The sequence below is a fragment of the Leptonychotes weddellii genome, chromosome 2 (genome assembly GCF_054177405.1).
Source record: "Leptonychotes weddellii isolate Sample4059 chromosome 2, ASM5417740v2, whole genome shotgun sequence".
NCBI lineage: Eukaryota > Metazoa > Chordata > Mammalia > Carnivora > Phocidae > Leptonychotes > Leptonychotes weddellii.
In genome coordinates this window covers 172830062-172850687 of record NC_138370.1, presented here as the reverse complement: position 1 = coordinate 172850687, position 20626 = coordinate 172830062, and the positions used below count along the sequence as shown (strand labels likewise).

At 48.9% G+C, this 20626-nt stretch overlaps 1 protein-coding gene and 1 long non-coding RNA gene across 3 annotated transcripts in view; both read left to right on the top strand.

Annotated features, from left to right (window-relative positions):
- Nucleotides 1-20626, top strand: part of STX18 (syntaxin 18) — a 117831-nt gene that overhangs the window by 86020 nt on the left and 11185 nt on the right. The window contains exons 6-8 of one of the 2 annotated variants that reach the window (XM_081812636.1): nt 1881-1964; nt 11036-11151; nt 17644-17732. In XM_081812636.1, the coding sequence (XP_081668762.1) occupies nt 1881-1964; nt 11036-11151; nt 17644-17732 (289 nt within the window). The remainder of the gene's footprint in view (nt 1-1880; nt 1965-11035; nt 11152-17643; nt 17733-20626) is intronic. The other variant, XM_081812637.1, reaches the window with a different exon arrangement.
- LOC145720236 (uncharacterized) lies at nt 17739-20306 on the top strand. Its single transcript, XR_014143102.1, has 2 exons — nt 17739-18479; nt 18700-20306. It is a non-coding gene; the product is annotated as an uncharacterized LOC145720236 (long non-coding RNA).

Sequence of the window (20626 nt, the reverse complement as noted above, 5' to 3'; positions counted from 1 at the left end):
TCACAGAGGCACCTCCTCGTTGGCACACGCCCAAATTCCAGACTCCCGGCAGGAAGGCTGGTGTTTCTGCATAAACCACGCTGTGCGTACGACAGTTCAGGCCTAGGGAACCACTCAGCAGTTAGGGCTATGGGAACTCTCCCGAAATCCCAGTTCCCAGACACCTGTCCAGGGCCGAGCCTGCACATAGGCCTTGCCCAGGAGGGCGGTCTGAGGCCTGCTGTGTTAACTGCTCTGTTGCACTGGTGAGACAGATTTGAAACCGTCATGCCAACAAATAGAAGTGTCTGTGGGGGATGGTAAGTAGATGGGTCATGTCATCTGTTAGCAAATAATTATTTATTACAACAAGGCGATGAGGATAGGCAGAGAGAGCAAGAGATAAAGTCTCTGCCCTCAAGGAGCTTAGAGTCAGGCTGGGTTGCTATAGAAACATGAGAAATTCGCCAACTGAGTCGGGATATGTCACAACCATTAGCAAGTTCAGGAGGGTCAAGTAGAGCTGTGGGGCGGCATAGCATCACGCCACAGAGCTCACACTCTCCAGCCAGACGGCCCGCCCCTGACGCTTACAAGCTGTGTGACTCGGGGAGCATCGCTTGACTTCTCCTCGCCTTAGTTTCCTCCCTTGTAAGATGGAAAAATTCCAAATACCTACCTTATTGGGTCGTGAGAACAAAATGCACTGGGATAGGTAAAGCGCTTGCTCTAAGTGTTAACGTATGTTAATTTGGACTGTTCTCTACGATTGAGCATTCACCCTGTTTGCCAGTGTGTTAATTTCGTTTGATCCTCACAACAACTCTGCTAATAATAAATACTAGTATCTGGTTTTATTGAGGACATCGAAGCCCAGAGAATGTGGGCTACTTGCCCGACATCACACAGCTGAACCAAGGTTTGAACGCCAGGGTAACGGGGCAGACTTTCTCAAACAATGGGCTTTGTGTTGGATGCGGGAAGAGGAGGGTTTGGGAAAGCGATGACAGAGGGAGAAAGCAGTCCCGGCTTGGGGAGGAGTGCGGGTGGAGGGGCACCCAGAGCCGTCCTGGAGGAGAAGAGCAGGCCTGGTCACCGGTGACTTACCATCCACACGGCGTGGTGGTCACTTGGCCCCCCACCCACCAGCGGGAGAGGTGCCCATTTCTGCTCCCTCACCCAAGCGGACCCTGACACCTGAGACTTAGCAGGTACCCCAGGTAAAAGTGGGAAGAGGTTTTTGCTGCTGCCTCCTCACTTCCTGGTTCTCAGCAGAGGCTTCGACAAATTAAGATCGGTCAGATGGGAGTTGTTCTCATTTCGACAGTCGAGTACAGGCTCGTCTCCTGCCACCTAGCTGGCCTGTGCCAATTACTTTGAGCAAAAGACCTTGAGGGAAGTAACTATGTGACCCACACAATGTAGTCCAGCCTCCTTCTAGTTCTTTCCTCACCTTGTCCCAGAAGACGACTGCCTAAAACATACATACAATTTCACCACTCCCTCGCTTCCCATGTCTTACAAAAGCTCAGCTTGATGGCATGGCATTCAAGGCCCGCAGCGAGCAGATGGCGGCAGCCTTTGTTTGTTACTCGGCCCCTGTGGGTCTCTGCTCTGACCGTACGTAACTTTGTGTTCTGAAGAGGCCTTGTTCTTTGAAGCCCTCATGCCTTAATCCTTGCTGATTTCTCTGCCCAGAATGCCCTTCATGTATCCCTGTACTTTCTGCCCTTCTTTTCCCCATTCCTCTGGCAAGCAAACTCCTGTTTATCCTTCCAGCCCCAGTTAAGATGTTGCTTGCTCTGTAAAGACTTCCTGGCTTCCGTGGGCCTTGCTGGTGACTCCTTTCTGTGTGGGTTCCCTGCACACTGTCATGGTCGGTGTAACCCATATACTCCTAGAGCGCTGCAGGTGGACCCCCTGAGCCCATCACGCAGCATGTTGCCCATCCTGGTCTGGGGAAGCCGCTCACCGAGGGCTGCTGGGTGAGTGAATGAATGGGTGCCTGAAGATAAGTTGACTATAAGAGTTTCTATTGTCAAATTGGATTTGTGGGTTCTTTGTTTTTTTACTATTTTGTTTTGATTGGTACTAGGTATTGATAAAAGTCATTCTCATAAACCAGATTCGAGAAACCCCAGTGCTCCTGCTTTATGGCTGGGTTGCTACTGTCATGTTTCTTCAGTGTTTGACAGAAGTAAAGCACATTTGTTAGTGAAGGAATTGTCTGATTGTTTATTTTAAATCTTTCGTAGTATAGGAAAAACGGTACTCTCTGCTGGTACTCATTTTCATGCAGTGGTGATGACATGCTGATCTCTCATAGCAAAGGGCGCTTATTCTAAAACGGGTGAAATGTGGTGCTCATTAGGCCAGAAGCAGTCTCAGCTGATCTTTCTGCCGTTCTCTCTCTCTCTGTTTTCTTAGAAAGGTAGTGCCATTGTTAAGTGTGACTTTTTCTCCCATTCCCCTAGCAACTGTCCTATCTGAGTTGACAGTGGCGCCTGCTGCCAGTTGTCTTCAGCTGGACATCAGGGCTGGGGAGAACTTTTACTGGGGTCTCATGCCTCTTCTTTTCTCCTGCTCTAAGACCGTGAGTCCTTTGAAGGCAAGGACACTGTGTCTTCTACCTCTGTGGTCCCAGCGCCTTGATCAGAGCCTGCCACAAAGTAGGTTCTTCAGTTAATGGTTCTTGAATGAAGGAAAGAATGAAGCATGGTCACTCATCCCTGGCTCAGGTCTACACAATAAGAGCGTATGAGGTGGAAAGGTTGTGGGCCACCATTGGGCACAACATTGGCACGAGCAGCCTTGTCGTCCCAAAAGGGTTTGGAATATGCCCGTTATCCTCCTAACCACCTTAAAGCACTAATATTTTGGTTATAACTGAACTATCACATGCCCTCCTGGGAATATGCTCTAAAAGCCATCTGAATTAATCAGAAACGTTTCACCTTTTCTAGAAAGGAATCCGGTTCTGTATTATTAGCTTTTCCTTGGGGACGAGGGTTAAGGTGGCTGTCTAGAAACCAGAACAGACCTCTGTTACTCTCTTCTGCGAGTTCAGAGGATTGTCTGTGGAGGCATGATAGACTATACAGGGGTCCCGGAACAGATCTGAACATAAAATATGAGGCCTGTCTCTTTAAAGTGCAATTTCTTTCTTATTCAGGGGTGGGTTATCTGATCCTGGTCACCCATGGTGACCGGGCTTTAAAGTTTGCTGGTTTGGGCCCAGATTTGAACACATTACTTCCACTAGTACAAAGATGTTCTTAGAGTGGGAACTTTTGTCTATTTTCTCCTGTCTAAAGGGAGATTTGAGACGGACCAAACCTACTGCCTGAAAGATGGTGGTTTCTTCTCACACTGGGTGATATGAAACATTATGGAGGAAGGATGAGGCACCTTCTGCATTTATCCGTGTGGCTCGAAGTTAATTTCCAGAATATTAGCAGATCCTACTGTTAATTCTAATGAAGGATAACGTGAGAGTTTCCTAAGGTATCTGAGGGGATCCTGGTGACCTAAGTAAGTGTTACTCTAAAAACAGTTTCTGTGGTCAAACAAGTCTGAGGAACACTGAGTGTACAGAGTTCTCCAGGTCTGTACGTTGCCGTGTGCCCTGATTATGTTTTCCCAAGCCCTGCTCGCTGTGGAGCCTTTCACCCTTGAATCCCGGGCAAACGCACTTCAGGAAATACTGCCTGATCCCTTGGCTGGGTGCATGACCTTAAGTTTATTATTTACTCCCTTAAGTTGGTACAAAAGATCTCAATTTCCTACATTCCGTTTTTCCTCCTCCTTTTTGAGAAAAGGCATGGGTGTTCTTGCAACACATACTCTCCGCATACTTAGTTGGTCCTTGCAGAGTGTACTCATGTTATTGTTTATGATTCAGTTCCCTCATCCTAGATTGGAAGCTTGGTGAGGGCACCGTTGTGCCTTGTGCATCTTAAAATTCAGCCCCTAACCCAGGTCCCTGCACACAGTGAGAGCTCGATAAATTTTGCCAGTGCGGGGGGGGCGGGGGAGGCTAGGGATGATGACGACAAAGATGAAGGAAGACACGAAGCGATGAGATGTGATAGGAGGTCCACAGCAGTATGATTTTGTCCCTTTTAAAAATTTCAGAGTTACCGAGGTGTAAGTGATGTGACCCTGTAAGATACTGACCGTGTGCACTGTGGTGATTGGCTACGCGGGCACGTGGTACAACAGCTCCGCTCGTCTCGTTCAGGAGCACACGCGTCACCTCACGTATTTGTCTTTTTCTCTTCTTCTTTTGGGTGACATTGTTTAAGTCCTACTCTCTTAGCAAGTTTCAGTTGTACAATACAGTGTTAGAAACTGTAGTCACCGTGTTATACATTAGATCCTCAGGTCTTATTTATCCGAGAGCTGAAAGCTTGTGCCCTTTTACCAGCCCCTCCCTGTTTCCCCACCATGATTTGGTCCTGCTCACTATCTAGAACAGGGGATCAGCACACCGTGGCCTGTGGGCCAAGTCTAGCCTTTGCTTGTTATCGTACAGCCCTCGAGAGCTGAACATGGTTGTTAACATTTTAAAGGTTTGTAAAACAAAAAAGGAAAGAAAGAATACAAGATGGAGATCATATATGTTCTACAAAGCCTAAAATATTTACCATCTGGCCCTTTCCAGAAAAAGGGTGCTGACCCCTGGCTCACAACAGGCTCTCTGAGGTGAGGGACCGCTTTTTTGTTGTTTGTGGTTTGCAGTCCGTCGTGGGCGGGTACGTGGGCGGGTACGTACTCCACCGCACAGGTCAGGCTCGCAGCCGTGCTGCGGGCGATCCCGCCCCCGGAGTTCCATCTGAACTGTATACGCGGCTCGGCAGATGTGTTTCTGATTACATGGCAATGTCAAAGTGCTGTAAACGTTTCTACACGCTTGCTCTTGGTTTTTGTACTTCTCTCGTAGCAGGACCAGTAACAGTTCGCGGTCCGGTAGCGGTCTGTGGACCACACTTTGTGCAGCAGGGGCTTGGTGCCCAGTAGATGTGTGTGGGTGTGAGGATAGCTGACTCACGGTGGTGTGAGGCATTTCCTGCTCTGTGGGAGCGCACAGTACCTGTGCTGGAGTGGATTCCTGAGTCCGAAAGCCACTTCTGAAATGATGGTACTGTAATATTCTGTACCAAAAATATCTTCTTTCTACCGAGAGCCTTGATTGGGAGCAGAAAAGAAGTGTAAGAGCCATACTTAACTCTGGAATATTAACCACTTTTCTCTGAACTTTTGTATAAGTCCAAGAATTTCCTCCACATATTTTCTTACTTCAAAACTGAAAAGTCTGATTCCCTCCCTCTTTCTGTCTCTTTCTATTCTTCTTAAATTTTATTTTATTATTTTTTTTAATGTTTTTTATTTATTTATTCATGAGAGTCAGAGAGACAGAGAGGCAGAGGCAGAGAGAGAAGCAGGCTCCCCGCCTAGCAGGGAGCCCGATGCGGGACTCGATCCCAGGACCCTGGGATCATGACCTGAGCCGAAGGCAGACGCTTAACCATCTGAGCCACCCAGGCGCCCTCTTCTTAAATTTTAAATAGAATCCCAGGGTTGTCAAATAAGGGACCTGGAGACAGGTGTTGGCCAGGTGGAAACTGTGTTGATTGCAGCTATGAAATGCTCAGCCTTCAGTTAGAGAAATCAATTTAAATAAATCATGGGGCATAAACTGATCTTTCTGATGAGTTTTTAAAAATTGCTTTTTTCACAGTGCCTTCAACTAGTTAATTTGTAATTTCCCTGAGGATTGCAATAGACATTCTATGTGTAATGAGATCTGTTTTTATCACTTAAAAAAAAAAAGCTCTGGGCTTTGTCTACTGCATTGCAGTCTTTTATTCATTTTAAATTGAAAACTGGCACATTAGCATACCCTAGACACAAAGGATTACAGACTTTACAGGAGCCCTTTATTTAAAAGTCAATTAAGCCCTTCTTCCTAAACAATTGAGTCCTGCTGCCATGGAGTGGGGCAGAGCAGGGTGGGTGAGTGCAGGGGTGGAGGGGGGCCACGGGCTCCCAGGGCAGGTCGCAACCAGAGTAAGGTTGAGGGGCGCACCCTTGTAGGGGGGAAGAGAGGCAGTGGAGATGACAGGTTGGTTATGTAGGGGGATTGGTCAAATAAGTAAATACACAAGGATGATGGAAGCCAGGTTTCACACAGTCGGGGAAGCGAAAGGGAAGAAGCCAGAATGAACCCTGTGGTGTTGGGTTGGAAGGAAAGGTACCGGTGTGAACTCCTGGCTTGCAGTTTGCATAGGGAGAAATAGAAATAAATATGGTTGTAAATGAGTATGTATGTGTGGGTATGCAAATGGGCCTGGAAGCAGGGACACCCCAGTAGCCATAAGCCTGCTTAGCACTCAGATCTTGGCTTCTACGTAGCCGGTTCAGCTTCCAGGAACCAGGGCTCTTTGTGGAAATGACTCAGTCTGGGGCTGGGGCAGGGAAAGTAGGACGTGAACCTGGAACATTTTGTCACACCAGACAGCAAGGAAGGGCTCTGAGGATGATGGGAACCTGGGAGGAGGACCAAGCCAGTTTGAAGGGGTTTCTCCTGGCCAAATTAGAGACAGTTTGAGCATCAAATAAAAGATAGTAGCAGATGATAACCCACTGAATAAAATAGGACATCATGAGTCCATCTCCATAGGAATACTTAAGTGAGTACACTGAAGGTTTGAAATTGATAATTACATAGTATCGAAGCACTCCCTCCCCTGTAACTTCTTAACTACAAAGGGGGAAAGAGTAACTTTGCGGTGGGGAAGCCTGGCAGCCACCACCTCAGTCAGGTGATCAAAGTGAAATCACGGACAGCCTGATGGAATGCACTGAGAAGAATGTAAATAGAATATCACTTTTTTATGCCAAAGATGTATAACCTGAATCCAGCCGTCAGGACGGCCAGACACCCTCAAATTGGGGAATGTCTTATAGGATAACTGGCACATCATTGTGCATCAAGGTCACGAAACTTGGGGAAAGACCATAGAACTGCTTAAACCAAAGGAGCCTGAAGACAAATGACAACCAGATGCCATGTGTGATTCTGAACTGGATCTTTCTATTACAAAGGGTATCATTGAGACAACTAGGCAAAATAGAATGGGGTCCAGGGAAAGACTGGAAGTAGTGTAGTAACGTGAAATTTCCTGATTTTGATGGTCGTATTCTGGTTGTATCAAAAAATGCTCTTGTTTTCAGGAAATCCTAAAATAGAGTGAAGGGAGATCAGGTTGACAACTTACTTTCTGATGGTTCAGGAGAAAGGGTTCTTTGGACTGTACTTAAGATCTTTCTGGATGTGATTGTTTCACAACAAAGCAAATAAAAAACCACAAGATACCATCTCACATTTATTAGAATGGCTAAAATAAAAATGACAGATGTCGGGGGACAGGTGTGCCGCAACTGGAACTCTCATCCGTGGCTTGTGGAAGTATAAAATAAGTCTTTATTAAAATAGCCAAATAATTCTCCTGAGTGCAGGGACCATCCTGTGCCCCGATGGCCCCACTCCTAGCTTCCCTGGGCCTACCATACCTTTTCTGCCCTTCTGTGCCTGGCAAAATGTTACTTCTTTCTCTAGAGTGCACCCAAAAGTTATCATAAAGCCTTCATGATAAAAACTTTCAGCAAACTTGGGACTAGAAGGTGTGCATGAGAAGGTTCACTCAGTAGGATTAGGGTGTCCCAACTCTGCACATTATGAAGAAACTGGCTCTGGGCCAGTGCTTGGAAGATAATCTCCAAGCTCTTGGCATATCCTGCCTGCTAAGAGGGTGTTTTGTTTTTGTATACCTGGAGCCTTGGACCGTCACACCGGAGAGTTTATGCTAACAGTGTGATTTATGACTGGGGCCTTGGACCAAACTATTTGAATTTGACCTCTGGAGGAACTGGAGACTGAGGAATTAAGGTCAGCTACTTGGTGCTCCATGCCGCATGACTGACTCCCAGTGAAACGCTGGATGCCAAGGCTCCAGGGAGCTTTCCAGGTTGACGATACTCTGTATGTGCACATGTTCTCATTGCTGGGAGAATTAGGTGCTGCCTGTCGTATTTCACTGGGAGAAGACAACTGGAAGCTTGCGTCTAGGTTTCTCCTGGACTTTCAGGAGTAGAATTGAGTAATTCATCACATCCATACAACTCACAGTGCTCATCACAAGTGCCCTCCTCAGTCCCATCACCCATTTAGCCCACCCCCCACCCACCTCCCCTCCAGCAACCTCAGTTTGTTCTCTATTGTTAAGAGTCTGGTTGTATGGTTTACCTCTCTCTCTTCCCCCCCCATGTTCATCTGTTTTGTTTCTTAAATTCCACGAGAACTGATCTCTTTATATTTCTTTTTCCCATCTAGGAATATGATATCTCTTTCCATTTGTTACAGGGTATTTTTGTATCTTTCAAGAACATCTTTTAGTTTTTCCACACATGGGTTTTGGCTTTTCTTGTTAAATTTATGCTGTGATATTAGTTGTTGTTGTTAGTTTTTTATCGTTTGTTTTGGCTATTGCAAATGGGCTTTTCTCTTTCCCTGAATCTTGTCACTGTCAACCTGGCACTTTCTGACGAACATTTAAGTCATTGTTTTGTTATTACAAGTAGTGCTGTGATCAATATCCTTATAACTATATCTCTGTGTGTATTTGTGAAACTTAGAGTAGCAGATGTATTTTCCAAAGATGGCTGCATCCAAACATATCCCATCCCACATGGTCTTATTAAAATCAGTTTGTCACTGCTCCCCTGGGAGGGAGATGTGAGGTCTGTGTCCCCTCCCCTTGAGCCTGAGGGGACCGTTGTAACTGCCTGGGCCGCGGTGTAGGGCAGAAATGACAGCGTGGGATTTCCTGGCTGTTATAAAAAGCACTGATGCTTCTGCCAGTCCCAAGGGACTGCCTGCTCTGGGGGGACAGTGACACTCGCATGGACCCCTGACGAGGGAACAAGGCTCCCGGCCGTCACCCGCTCGGCAGCCATGGGACGAGCCTCCTTGGGAGGGGATCCTCCCGCCTATGGCAAGCCTTCGGGTGTTGCAGCCCCATCTGGCATCCGGCTGCCCCCTCAGGAAGGACCCGGAGTCAGAACTGCCCGGCCAAGCCACTCCCAAATTGTCTGGCCCCAGAAACACTGATGGATGGTAGATGATTATTGTTGTTTCGAGGCACTAAGCTTTAGACTGATTTGTTTCCCCGCCATTGTCGCTGGATGCTTAGGAAGGTTGATGTTATAGTTACTTTTGAAAATTCTTTTAGGAATGTTCGAGAAGAGCATTTCCTAAACAGCCTTTCTTAGCACCCTGGTCTTTTCCAAAAGCCCCATGAAAATGGTCTCTGCAGTCACAGGTTATTTGGAAAAGACATCCTTTTTGGAAGTTCATAATATATTTTAGCATTATTAAAGGCTCTAAAAATCGGTGGCGCTTGGGTGGCTCAGTCGTTAAGCGTCTGCCTTCGGCTCAGGTCATGATCCCAGGGTCCTGGGATCGAGCCCCACATCGGGCTCCCTGCTCAGCGGGAAGCCTGTTTCTCCCTCTCCCACTCCCCCTGCTTGTGTTCCCTCTCGCTGTGTCTCTCTCTGTCAAATAAATAAACAAAATCTTTAAAAAATAATAATAATAAAGGCTCTAAAAAGCTGTACAGTAAAATACCCATCTAGCTTTGACTCAGTTTTCTCAGATTCATTTGACCAGAAGCCCCTTTTCATGGAACATGGTGGGTAGACTCTACTCTTCATGGAGCAGCTGTTAAGAGCATGCCTCTGAGGCAGGTTCCTTAAGTCACATCCCAGCCCAGCCATTGACTAAGTGTGTGACCTGGGCAAGTTTCCTCACTTCCATATACCTCGGTTTCCTCCTCTGTAAGAAGGTCATTAGTATCATTACCTACCTTATAGGGATGTATGGCATTAAATAAATTTATCCATATAGCGTGCTTAGAAAAATGCCCAATACATAATAAGCCCTCAGTAAATGTTAGCTGGCATTAACAAGATCATCCTTGTATGTATTTACATTGTTCCTTTTATGTATAGTCTTCCTGGCTTGTAATATGGAATTCATCATTGATCTTTTTAGCAGTCTACCCATAATTTTTGTAGTGCTGTGTCGACTCCAGGAAAGCTATTACAAGGCTTGTCGTTTCATGATCAACAAGTTTTTTCTTCTACTAGCTAATTACTGACCGTTATAAGGTATCCATTCATTCAACCTTATTTATTAAACACCGAATGCCAGGCACTCATGTGGGACCCAGGGCTGTGCAGCGACCATGGCCGACAGTCCAGGACCCTGCTCTGAGAGTGTGCCCTCCAGCAGAGCGAGGCATGCAGTAAACAAGTGAACTAGCAAGGTCATCCCAGACGCTGGTAACTGCCTATCAAGAGGACAAGGGCTATGGCACAGTGTGACATGGGGGAGCCTGCTTGAGATCGGAGAACCAGGGTAGGCCTCTCTGAGTGAGGTGAGCTCGAGCCTAGCCCTGAAGGTGGAAAATAGTACAGTCCTAAGAGGGGCCCTGAGGCCGATGCCAAGTGCAGAGGCCTTGGTTCCTGAGACAAGTCGTTTGTATATTTATAGTTAACTTATTTAAGATACTACTTATATATACTACATAATGTGGGGGCGTGTGCGTGTGTGTATTTAGCAACACTTTTGCACTGGTGTGAAACAACCAGCGTCCTGGATTTGTTGAACAGTCAGCCTCCACCACACACGTGTTGAGTGCGGTGTCAGTATGGGGGGCAGGCTTGTGCGTTCTTTCCTTCAGCACCTACTGACTGCATTCCTCCCCTCGTGAGCTTTGGTGGGGGTGCCCAGTCTTCCCCCTGCAGGCGGTGACCCTGGTCCCTTGTAGTAAGTGCCCTGCTGGACGGGTGTTGGGATGGACACTGCTTAGCAACTCTGCTCTCTGGCAGAGGGCACGGAACACGTGTGCAGGGGTCACACGTGACTCCCTCTGTTGTCAGAATAGAAACTTATTGTGTCAGCAAATTATATGATTGCTAATTACCTATTTAGATCTAAGCTGGAACCAGAACCACATACAAAGACAAGAGAATCCATGTCCTCTGAGAAAGTTTCACAGAATCCTTCACAAGACTCTGAAGAAAAACCTGTCACTGAAGAATATCCAGGTATGCATTGAAACCAAAGTCTTGCCTTGCATCTCTTCCTTATGACGTGTTGGCAGAAATACAAAGCAGAAAAAGGAACACAGTCCTAGACATCTTGCGGTGTTTGTACTTGCGTAAAGCAAAGGAAACGCAGAAGGGGCAGCCTTTTTTCTGTCCCAGTTGGAGCTGCTGCCTGTTGGGGCAGGGCGGGAGGATTCCTCCAGCCACCCAGGAGCTGGCAGAGTCCAGGGAAAGGGCCTGAGTTGCAGTGCACCACCAGGGTGGGGGCTGGGGTCTCAGGGAAGGTGGGGCACTGCCTCCCCTGCCCCCACGTGGTGCCCTGTCCCGTGATCTCAGCATCCTCTTAGCACCGACCCTGCGTGGCCACCCTGCGTAGGCAGCGCGTGCCTAGTTTGCCGGATCTCAAGTGTAGCAGGGGTGGGATTTTGCTTTGCACGAAGGCCAGGATGATGGCGTGCTGAGGGCCCGGGGCCCGGACGTCTTCCTCAGTTCCCTCGTCCGTGTTATCACAGTGACTGTCATTGCCTGCTGGTCTCCCAGGTGCCAGGCACTGCCCTGAATCCTGACAGACACCAGCACCATCCTTAGAGCAGCCCCCTGGGATGGATTTGGTGGCCCTGTTTTTGAGATGAGCCTTCTGAAAGGCTGTGAGAGGCTGGGAAACTTAAAAACTCATAAATGGTAGATTCAGGATTTATATGCAGATCTGTACTGCCCCTCCATCGATTTATACCCTGCATTGTACAAGAGAGGGAATTCAGAATGCAGTGTGGGATTGAGCACCTGAACGATGCCAGGGGCTCTTTCCGTGGTTGGAAACAGTGTCAGTGGGGAGAGGTGGGGAGACCAGCATCTAATGAGCCCTCCACTGTGCTGGGCTCATGCTGGGCCATCAACAGATTGAGTCTCAGTGGGTCTTTTGAGGTGGTGCTGTCATTTTACGTGTGCGGAAATGGAGCTTTGAAGAGATTGTATAACCTGTCCAAAGTCAAAACCGAGAAAGGGGCAGCACCTGGGTCACTCTTTATAGAGCCTGAGCCTGTCCTCTCTGGTGGCTGCCCTGATCCATAGGCCAGAGGCCTTGCCCACCTCCCATCTCCACTGGTCCCTAATAAAGGAAAACCCCAGCATCACTCATGAACTGACGGGGCCCAGCTTCTCATAAGACAACACATAGGGATATCATGTCTACATTTACTCATGCCAGACACTGCATACTCGTTCCACCACTCATTCGTCCAGTAATACGGTAGGGCTGAGGAGAGTGGGGAGAAGCCGGTACAGATTCTTGGGGCCCAGCCGAGGGCGGATCTCCGGCGAAGAGCTGTCTGCCCTTGCTGAGCCCTGAGCCCACACGGAGTGCTGCTGTGCCAGGCACTGTGCTGGCTGCTGGGGACAGTAGTGAGTAGAAAACAAGACCCCTCTGCTTACAGGAAACAGGTGTTAGTGGAATAATCACACCCGTGTAGTATACAGTCATCGTACATGCTGTCCAATAGAGGGTCCTGGTCAGAGGAGAGATCAGGCCTGTCAGAGAGGTCGGAGAGCTTGATACTTCAGTAGAGACCCAAGGGCCGTGAGGGGTGAAGCCTGTGTCTCTCTCGGGCAAGAGCGTCACAGGCCGGGGAAAGCAGACGTGCGGAGGCCCCGGGAAGGGAGCATGCCTGGCATGGTGGATGAGCAGCCCGGAGGCTGGAGAGCAAGGCAGAGGGCAGAGGGACAGCAAGTGAGGAAATGCCAGGGCTCCAGGCTGCTCGAGGACTGTGGCTTTTACTCCGCAGGAGGTGGGAAGCCATGGGGAGGTCTGCACGGAGCACGGTCCCAACCAGCTGTGTTTGAGCAGGGCCCCTGCGGTTGCTCTATTGAAGAGAGAAATAAGGACAGTGAAGAGGTTGCTGAAGTCCCCCAGAAACAGGATAATGGTGGAGCACAACACACATGGTAGCAGGGGAGTGGGGGGAAAGTGCTGGCATTCTGGATACATTTTAAAGTAGAACCACAGGGGCGCCTGGGTGGCTCAGCCGTTAAGCGTCTGCCTTCGGCTCAGGTCATGATCCCAGGGTCCTGGGATCGAGCCCCGCATCGGGCTCCCTGCTCGGCGGGAAGCCTGCTTCTCCCTCTCCCACTCCCCCTGCTTGTGTTCCTGCTCTCGCTATCTCTCTCTCTGTCGAATAAATAAATAAAAAATCTTTAAAAAAAAAACAAAACTAAAAAATAAAGTAAAACCACAGCATTGGCTTCCTGTACATGGGACAGGCAAGAAGGGGAGGGGTCAAGGAAGGTCGTGGAGGTTTTGACAAGGGAGAAGTTTGCTGTCCTTCACTGCGCTGTGGGAGATTGGTTTGATCAGGAACGCAGGGTCGGGCATGTTAGTTTCGAGATGCCTGGCAGAGATGTAGAGTAAGGAGTTGGGTTTACGAGTCTGGAGGTCAGGGGGCAGGTCTGTAGGCAGCATCAATCCCCTGAGACAGGCTGCGAACCCCCGGAATGAGGGTGAGTGAAGAGAGGATGAAGGCCTGAGGCCTCCCAGCACTTCCGTCTTCCTGCTTTATCCTTCTCCCTGGCACGTGCCACCATCCTTCTGTTTGTTTTACTTGTGAATGTTCTTGACGATCTGTCCCTCCTCCTAAAACGTAGGTTCCGTGGGGACAGGGCTTCTGTGTTGTTTACTGCTCTAACACCAGCACCCACAACAACACCTGACACATGGCACGTGCTCAATAAATCCCTGAAACAGTACATCACTGAAAACAGCGAAAGGAGGGAGGAGGGTGATCGGGAACACTGATTGCTTTTAGTTGCTGTGGAAGTGTTTCCTAATGTAGAAGGAACCTCATGCCTCTGGGCAATAGGAAATACACCGTCAAAATGAAAGAACCCTCTTCTTCACAATTTATATTTTTATCTTAAAGTCAGTATTTGTTGTTTTGTGATCACGAGGTTGTCTCCTGACTCAGCGAGCCCACCAGATATTAAGGGCGAGCTCTCCAGTTTAGCTCCTGACCCCCGCGTAGGAGACAGGATTGTATGAAGAGTGTCTCTTCTGAGGCCGTCATGGTCCCAGCTCTAGCATCTCCTGGCACTTCTGAGCACCAGTTCCCCCATTTTTAAAATGGGGGTGATGATACCTACCTTTTAGGGGTGTGGGGAGGAGGGTGTGAGGTTGTCACTGGTTTGTCTTTGCTTACTGCTCTCCTTGCGTCTTGAGACACTCCCCCACCCCCATCTTGGTCCTGGAATGGTCTCTGAGATGCCCTGTGGCCAGTGCTCTCCTGCCTTTTCCCCTGCACCCTAGCACCTGCCTGCTTCTGCCGGCTCAGCCTCACTGTCCGCCCCCCAACTCCACAGACCACCCTTTCCTTCAGATCATTTGGTGATGCTTGTTATGTCCTCTTTTCCTTAGCTACGTGGAATCCCAAAGACTTGTAAAATCAGAATATTAAAAGTGTACACAATTTCCTGTCTGGACAAATTCCTGCATATATAACCGATCTTTAAATACTTCAATTTCGTTGTTTTTTCCCAAAAGAAAGCTATTACCATTGCTGTATCCCACCTTTATCTATTACCTGTTTGTGGGTCTGTAAGGGAACTCGTGAACTTCGGGATAGGACTAGGTGGTATAGTTCTAGGCAGAGCTTGCCATGCTCCTGTTTTTTAAAAAAGCCACTAGTTGGGTTACTTTTCATTTAGTCAGCAGTATCCAGCAGCTCTGTGGTCATACAGCCCTTTTGTCCTCGTCAGATGTTTAGGCCGCCTTCTTCCATATTCTTACTATGCCAGCACAGGGTCTGCATGGACCCGTTGTTTGTTTTTTGTTTTTTAAGATTTTATTTATATTAGAGAGAGGGAACGACCTGGGAGTAGGGGAGGAGCAGAGAGAGAATCTGAAGCAGACTCCCCACTGAGCACGGAGCCCAACGGGGGCTTGATCTCATGACGATGAGATCATGACTGGAGCTGCAATCGAGAGTCAGACGCTCAACCAACTGAGCCACCCAGGCGCCCCCTTCATGTACCCATCTATAGTTTGTTTCCTTACACTGGTTTCCCCTAGCGTTAAGATGGGTCTGGTTATTTGTGAATACTTCCTACGCTTCTTGAATGAGCCATGGTTCCTGCCCTCAGGGAGCTCACAGTTGATGGGAAGGACAAGATTCCAGCCCCTGAGAAAGTGAGCAGTGCCCTAAGAGAGGGCACAGGTGGGAAGAACAGAGTTCAGTCAGAGGGGACTTCAGGAGGAGAGGCCCTGAGAAGTGAGTCTGGACCTAAAATGGAAACTATTCTAGGCAGAGGGAATGGCATGTGTAAATATGCAGAGGCCAGAAAGCGTGGAGCGGAGTGGGATGTAGGCAGCGCATGGAAAGGGCTGGAGCGCGGGGCCTCCGGCGGGCAAGGCGGGTGGGGCCCAGCCAGGCAGAGGGCCTGCACGGGTCCTGGCGCTGGGCCACGGGAGGGCTGCACAGAGGACGGTGTGACGAGTGCTGCATGTCAAGCTGGTCCTCGCGGCAGCAGGCCAGGGTGGCCCCCGACAGCTACTGAGGTCAGCAGCTTGCCGAGCACGCATCCTCTTAGCAAATTGGACGTTCCAGCTCAGAGCTCAGTTATCCTTGGAGCTGATGTGAATGACGTTTCTGTGTTCCTAATTTTGGTGTTCTTATCCTTGACATCAGAGTGAAAGCTTGATGTGGATGCCATAATGAGGTCACATAGGAAACAGAGGGCTCTAGGGGTGGAGGTAGGGTGAGTTAACAGTGCAGAGGCTCCTACCTAAAGATGTCCTGTCAGAAAAACAGCTCACCAGTTTCTATGGGTGCCTTCAGCCTCTCTTTTATATATGAGTTGTATTATATTTACATGTATATTACATATAAATGTTTTTTATAAATATAATTCTAGCAAAAATAGCCATTTATTTTAAACTTGCACAGTGTTCTGGATGACATAGAGATTTTTTTGTGATGATGCATTTGGAATGGTAATACCTTATACACAGGGTTTGCCTAAATTGCTTTCTCTAAATTGGTGCTATCATACGTTCTTTTCCCTTAGTCTTAAAAAAAACCTCTGGACTTTTGCCCATCTCGTGGGGCTGAGCTCACTCTGGGAAATTTCCTGAGGTTGAGGAAGAAAAGAAAAAGAAGCAGTACTTGGCAGCCCCCTGACAAGCCTAGAAGCACGGCGAGGCATCAGACGCAAAGTCACCTTTAGAAAGAGAGACCCCGTCACAGTGTGCACCAGGGGCAGATCCCCTCCATCCACTCGCCTGTTCCCTCCGCACCCCCTTCGAGCCAGGCAGGCCTCTCTAGCATGGTCCTGGGTGGCACAGCCCTTCCTGGGAACCTGAGCTGTTGGTTCACTTCATCAAGTATCCATCACCTGTTTGTGTGGTTCTGGTCAAAAAGTTCTGTAAAGCGTTCCTCCACCTCCAGTCCACAGTTCGTGCTCAGGTCCCTATCCTGGAGTACACCAAAGAGCGCTCGAAGGATGGACTGGCACACGGTACCATTACACTAGGGAGAGACCCAGATAACCCAAGGTTTATCAGTGGAGGTACAGCTACGTAAGGGACAGTGCGTCCTTACAACGGAATGTTACGCAGCAGCTTAAAAGAGTGAAGCAGATCTATGTGACTGACGTAGGATAATCTCCGAGATATGGTGAAGTCATAAACAGCAAGTTTCAGAACAGTATGCTAACCCACAAAACTCCATACTGTTTCTAGACTGAAGTGTGGGGGGAAGGCAGGGAGTTACATCTCTGCGTGTATGTGAACGCACTAGGTCAAGTCAAAGTGCTGACAGTAGTTACTTCTGGGAGAGAAATAGGATTAGGGAGCAGTCTGTCATTTCCTGTATTTTTTTTTTTTTTTTTATGAAAACACCCATATCTTCAGCAGTATTTGGAAAGCAGAGGGAGGGCGTGAGTGCGTCAGTTTGTGGTTTGAGGTAAAATACTCTTTTTTTTTTTTTTTTAAAGATTTTATTTATTTTTTTGAGAGAGAGAATGAGAGAGAGAGAGAGCAGGAGAGGGGGGAGGGTCAGAGGGAGAAGTAGACTCCCTGCTGAGCAGGGAGCCTGATGTGGGACTCGATCCCGGGACTCCAGGATCATGACCTGAGCCGAAGGCAGTCGCTTAACCAACTGAGCCACCCAGGCGCCCGAGGTAAAATACTCTTGACGACTGGTTCTGAAGACTGTCCCTTTCGTCTGCAACCATTGCTGAGATCACCGTGGCACTGACCCTGTGCGTGAGGCGCCTTCTCCCCCCGCACGAGTGCACACTCACGTGCACGCACATGTGCACGCACGCACACGTCTAAGCATGATAGGAGAACCATGGTGCGGCGCCTCAGTAACCGGAGGTGGACAAAGCTGTACGATCCCGTTCCACCCCATGTTCACAACGTGCCTGCATCCCAAGCCAGCCTCCTAAACTGAGTTGTTTTGCCTTCTGCTTTTCTTCTTCTTCTTCTTTTTTTTTTTTTAACAGAGAAAGTTCCGGCTGAATCGCAACCTGAACTGGGCACCTGGGGAGATGGCAAAGGTGACGATGAATTATCCCCAGAAGAAATACAAATGGTAAGGCTAGTCTCTGCCCAGTCAGGTGTTGCTAACTGGTGTTAGTTAGGAGGTCATCCTAAATGCCCTTGCTCTGACTGTTATACCAGGTTTTAAAAGTTATAAATAAATATTTTAGATACAGCTTTTCCACTTGATTTCCTAATTCTTAATATGCTTTTCATAAGTTTTAAATTTGCAGTAGTGTAATTGAAGAAGAAATTGCCTTGGAATAATTTTACTAATATTAGGTTTCTTTTCAGCTGCAGTAAAATAGTCCTCCAGACTAAATGGCTCTTTTATAATTCCTGCTGTGGTGCTTTTTAATTGTTTGAATTGCTGGTGTCATGCTAATGTGGAGAACGCATAAGTAATGACCGAAAGATGAAGAGTAACACCTTAACTGCTAAGGTCTAGTTGCCAGTCGTAGGCTGTCCTCTCTGGGTGAGTTTCAAAAGGAAACCGATAGTTCTGGCAAGAGCGCCTGCCAGCTCGTTTACAGCAGTGTCTGTGTATACTTCAGACGTTGGTGTGATCGAGCCAAATGGAATCCGTCTTCCTGGGGCGGGGAGCGCGTGTTTCCTAGCGCGGCCCTGGCGAGACACTGTCCTCTGCCTACGGAGCTGGGAACCCGGCTCCCACTTGGCGCATTTCATTGGCTATCCCTGACAAGTGACAACACCTTAGCTGGTGCCGCAGTTGACGGGGGACGGAACTTTGCTGGGATCATCTTCTCCGTGATTCTCTTAACAGTCAGGCTCAGAGGTGGTGGTGCATCACCATCTCCTTTTTTTTTTTTTTTTTTTAAAAGATTTTATTTATTTATTTGAGAGAGAGAGAATGAGAGACAGAGAGCATGAGAGGGAGGAAGGTCAGAGGGAGAAGCAGACTCCCCGCCAAGCAGGGAGCCCGATGTGGGACTCGATCCCGGGACTCCAGGATCATGACCTGAGCCGAAGGCAGACGCTTAACCAACTGAGCCATCCAGGTGCCCCATCACCATCTCCTTTTAACTTGGGCAAAAAGCGGTGAAGTGTCTGGCCCAAAGTGCTCTCGTTAACAAGTGGTAGAGCTTACTAATCCTCAGTTCCCCAATTCCTAACCTAAAGCTCCTGTTCCAGAAGAGAGGCAGTAGAGCTCTGAGCCAAAAGCTGTCAAGTGAGAAAGGGATCCAGTCTCGTCCTGGCCTTGAGCCTCTTGGAGTCTGTGGTGTCTGTGTTGCCAGACCCTTTCTCTCCACTGTTGTCTTCATAGCTTGCAGGTCTCAACTGTTGTGTTCTCAGAGACGCCCTCCCGACCACCCAGCCTGCAGAGGCCCCCAGCCACTCTGTCCCTGTACCCCACTTTATTCCCTCATCCCTCCACGAGAACAGGAACTCGTCTGTTTTTGTGGCCATATTCCCAGAGCCTAGAATGGTGTTCGAACGATGAGCGCCTTTGATGAGTGTCATATAAGAACTATGGGCAGGATCATCAGTAAGCATTACTAGAACAATCTCACTTCAAGTTATTACTGCTATTATGTATACTCATGAATGTCCCCTATATGCCAGGCCTTTTACATATGTTGTCTTATTTAATCTTTGTAACAGTCCAGTGAAGCAGGAATATCCCTCTGTACATTTGGAAAAAATAAGGCACCAAACCTCTAAAGCCCTCCAAGGCCAGAGGGCGAGTACAGCCAAGCCATGTCCTGTGGCCTGAGCCCTGGCTGCAAACCCTGCACTCTTCCCTGTATCACAGTTCACGGGAGGCCCTGGGGGGATCTGGTGGTCTAAGGGAGCGTAGCCGGTATTGGAGCCGTGTGGCAAACTGACATGGCCATCCTCCCGGGCTCCACTGAGCATGGCACATGCGAGCGTCTGCAGGCGGGGCCCCGCGAGGGTGGCAGGTGCGCCGGGCCGCTCTCTTGAACATCGGCGGCCAGGGGCGGAGCGCTGACTCAGAATCTTCCTGCTCTCCAGACTTGCTGTTTCTTCTCCGAGCCAGACCCACGGTGGGGCTCATGCCTGAGTGAGCCGACCAGGAGGGTCATGCGTCACGGTGCCAGGCACACAGCAAGTGCTCACAAGGTCCCCCGGCCTTCCCCCTTCGGAGTGGCAACACAGCTGTCCGCTGCACGGGCTGGAAGAGACCGGCCAGGGCGCAGACGCTCGGGTCACAGCTACACGTGTGCGGAGGGGACTGAGGTGTGCCTGCCACACTCACAGCGGCATCAAGGGGTCACGCGGGTGGGGACGGCAGCTCAGTGGCGTTTTGTATGTATTTTATACACAATATGGTTTCACAAACATTTACTCCCCGCCCCAGACGAGTGGTTCCTCTTTAAAATCAGCCCCTTAGAAGCGCAAAACTGATTGCAGTGATAGTCCTATTAGCTGTGACTTGCCTAGGACTTGCTTTGGGGACACCCTCAGAGCCTGTGGTATATGCTTTGGAAAAATCAGCAGAGCTGTCTTTGTTTTTTACGGGCAAAAATAATTCTGAGTTAAGGAACTAATAAGTCAACTTTAAGTGGCTTGCCAGGCCCCTGCCTTCCTCCAGATTCTCCCAGGTTCCAGGATGCACCCTCTGACTTTGAGTAGGTGCTCCGTGCCCCCCAGGCCCAGCAGGCATGGGAGCCAGAAGCCTCGAATGTGGAGGGTGGCTAAGGAAAGACTGCAGTGTGGATTCCGGTAGTCGGGAGGTGACGAGGGGTCGGTCAGGGCACAGCTGTGGAGGCAGAGATGAGAGAGGTGAGGGGTAGTGGACTGGACTGGACTGGGAGGAGGAGCCTGGAGTTTTCTGACTTGGGAAAAAGTGCTGGCAGTCAGAAGGGAGAGCAGGCTGGGTGGGGCAGGGGATGCCGAATTTCATTTTAGACAGGTGTGTGTTTGGGGCGCCTCTGGGACATCCATCGGAAGTGTCTGGTGGGC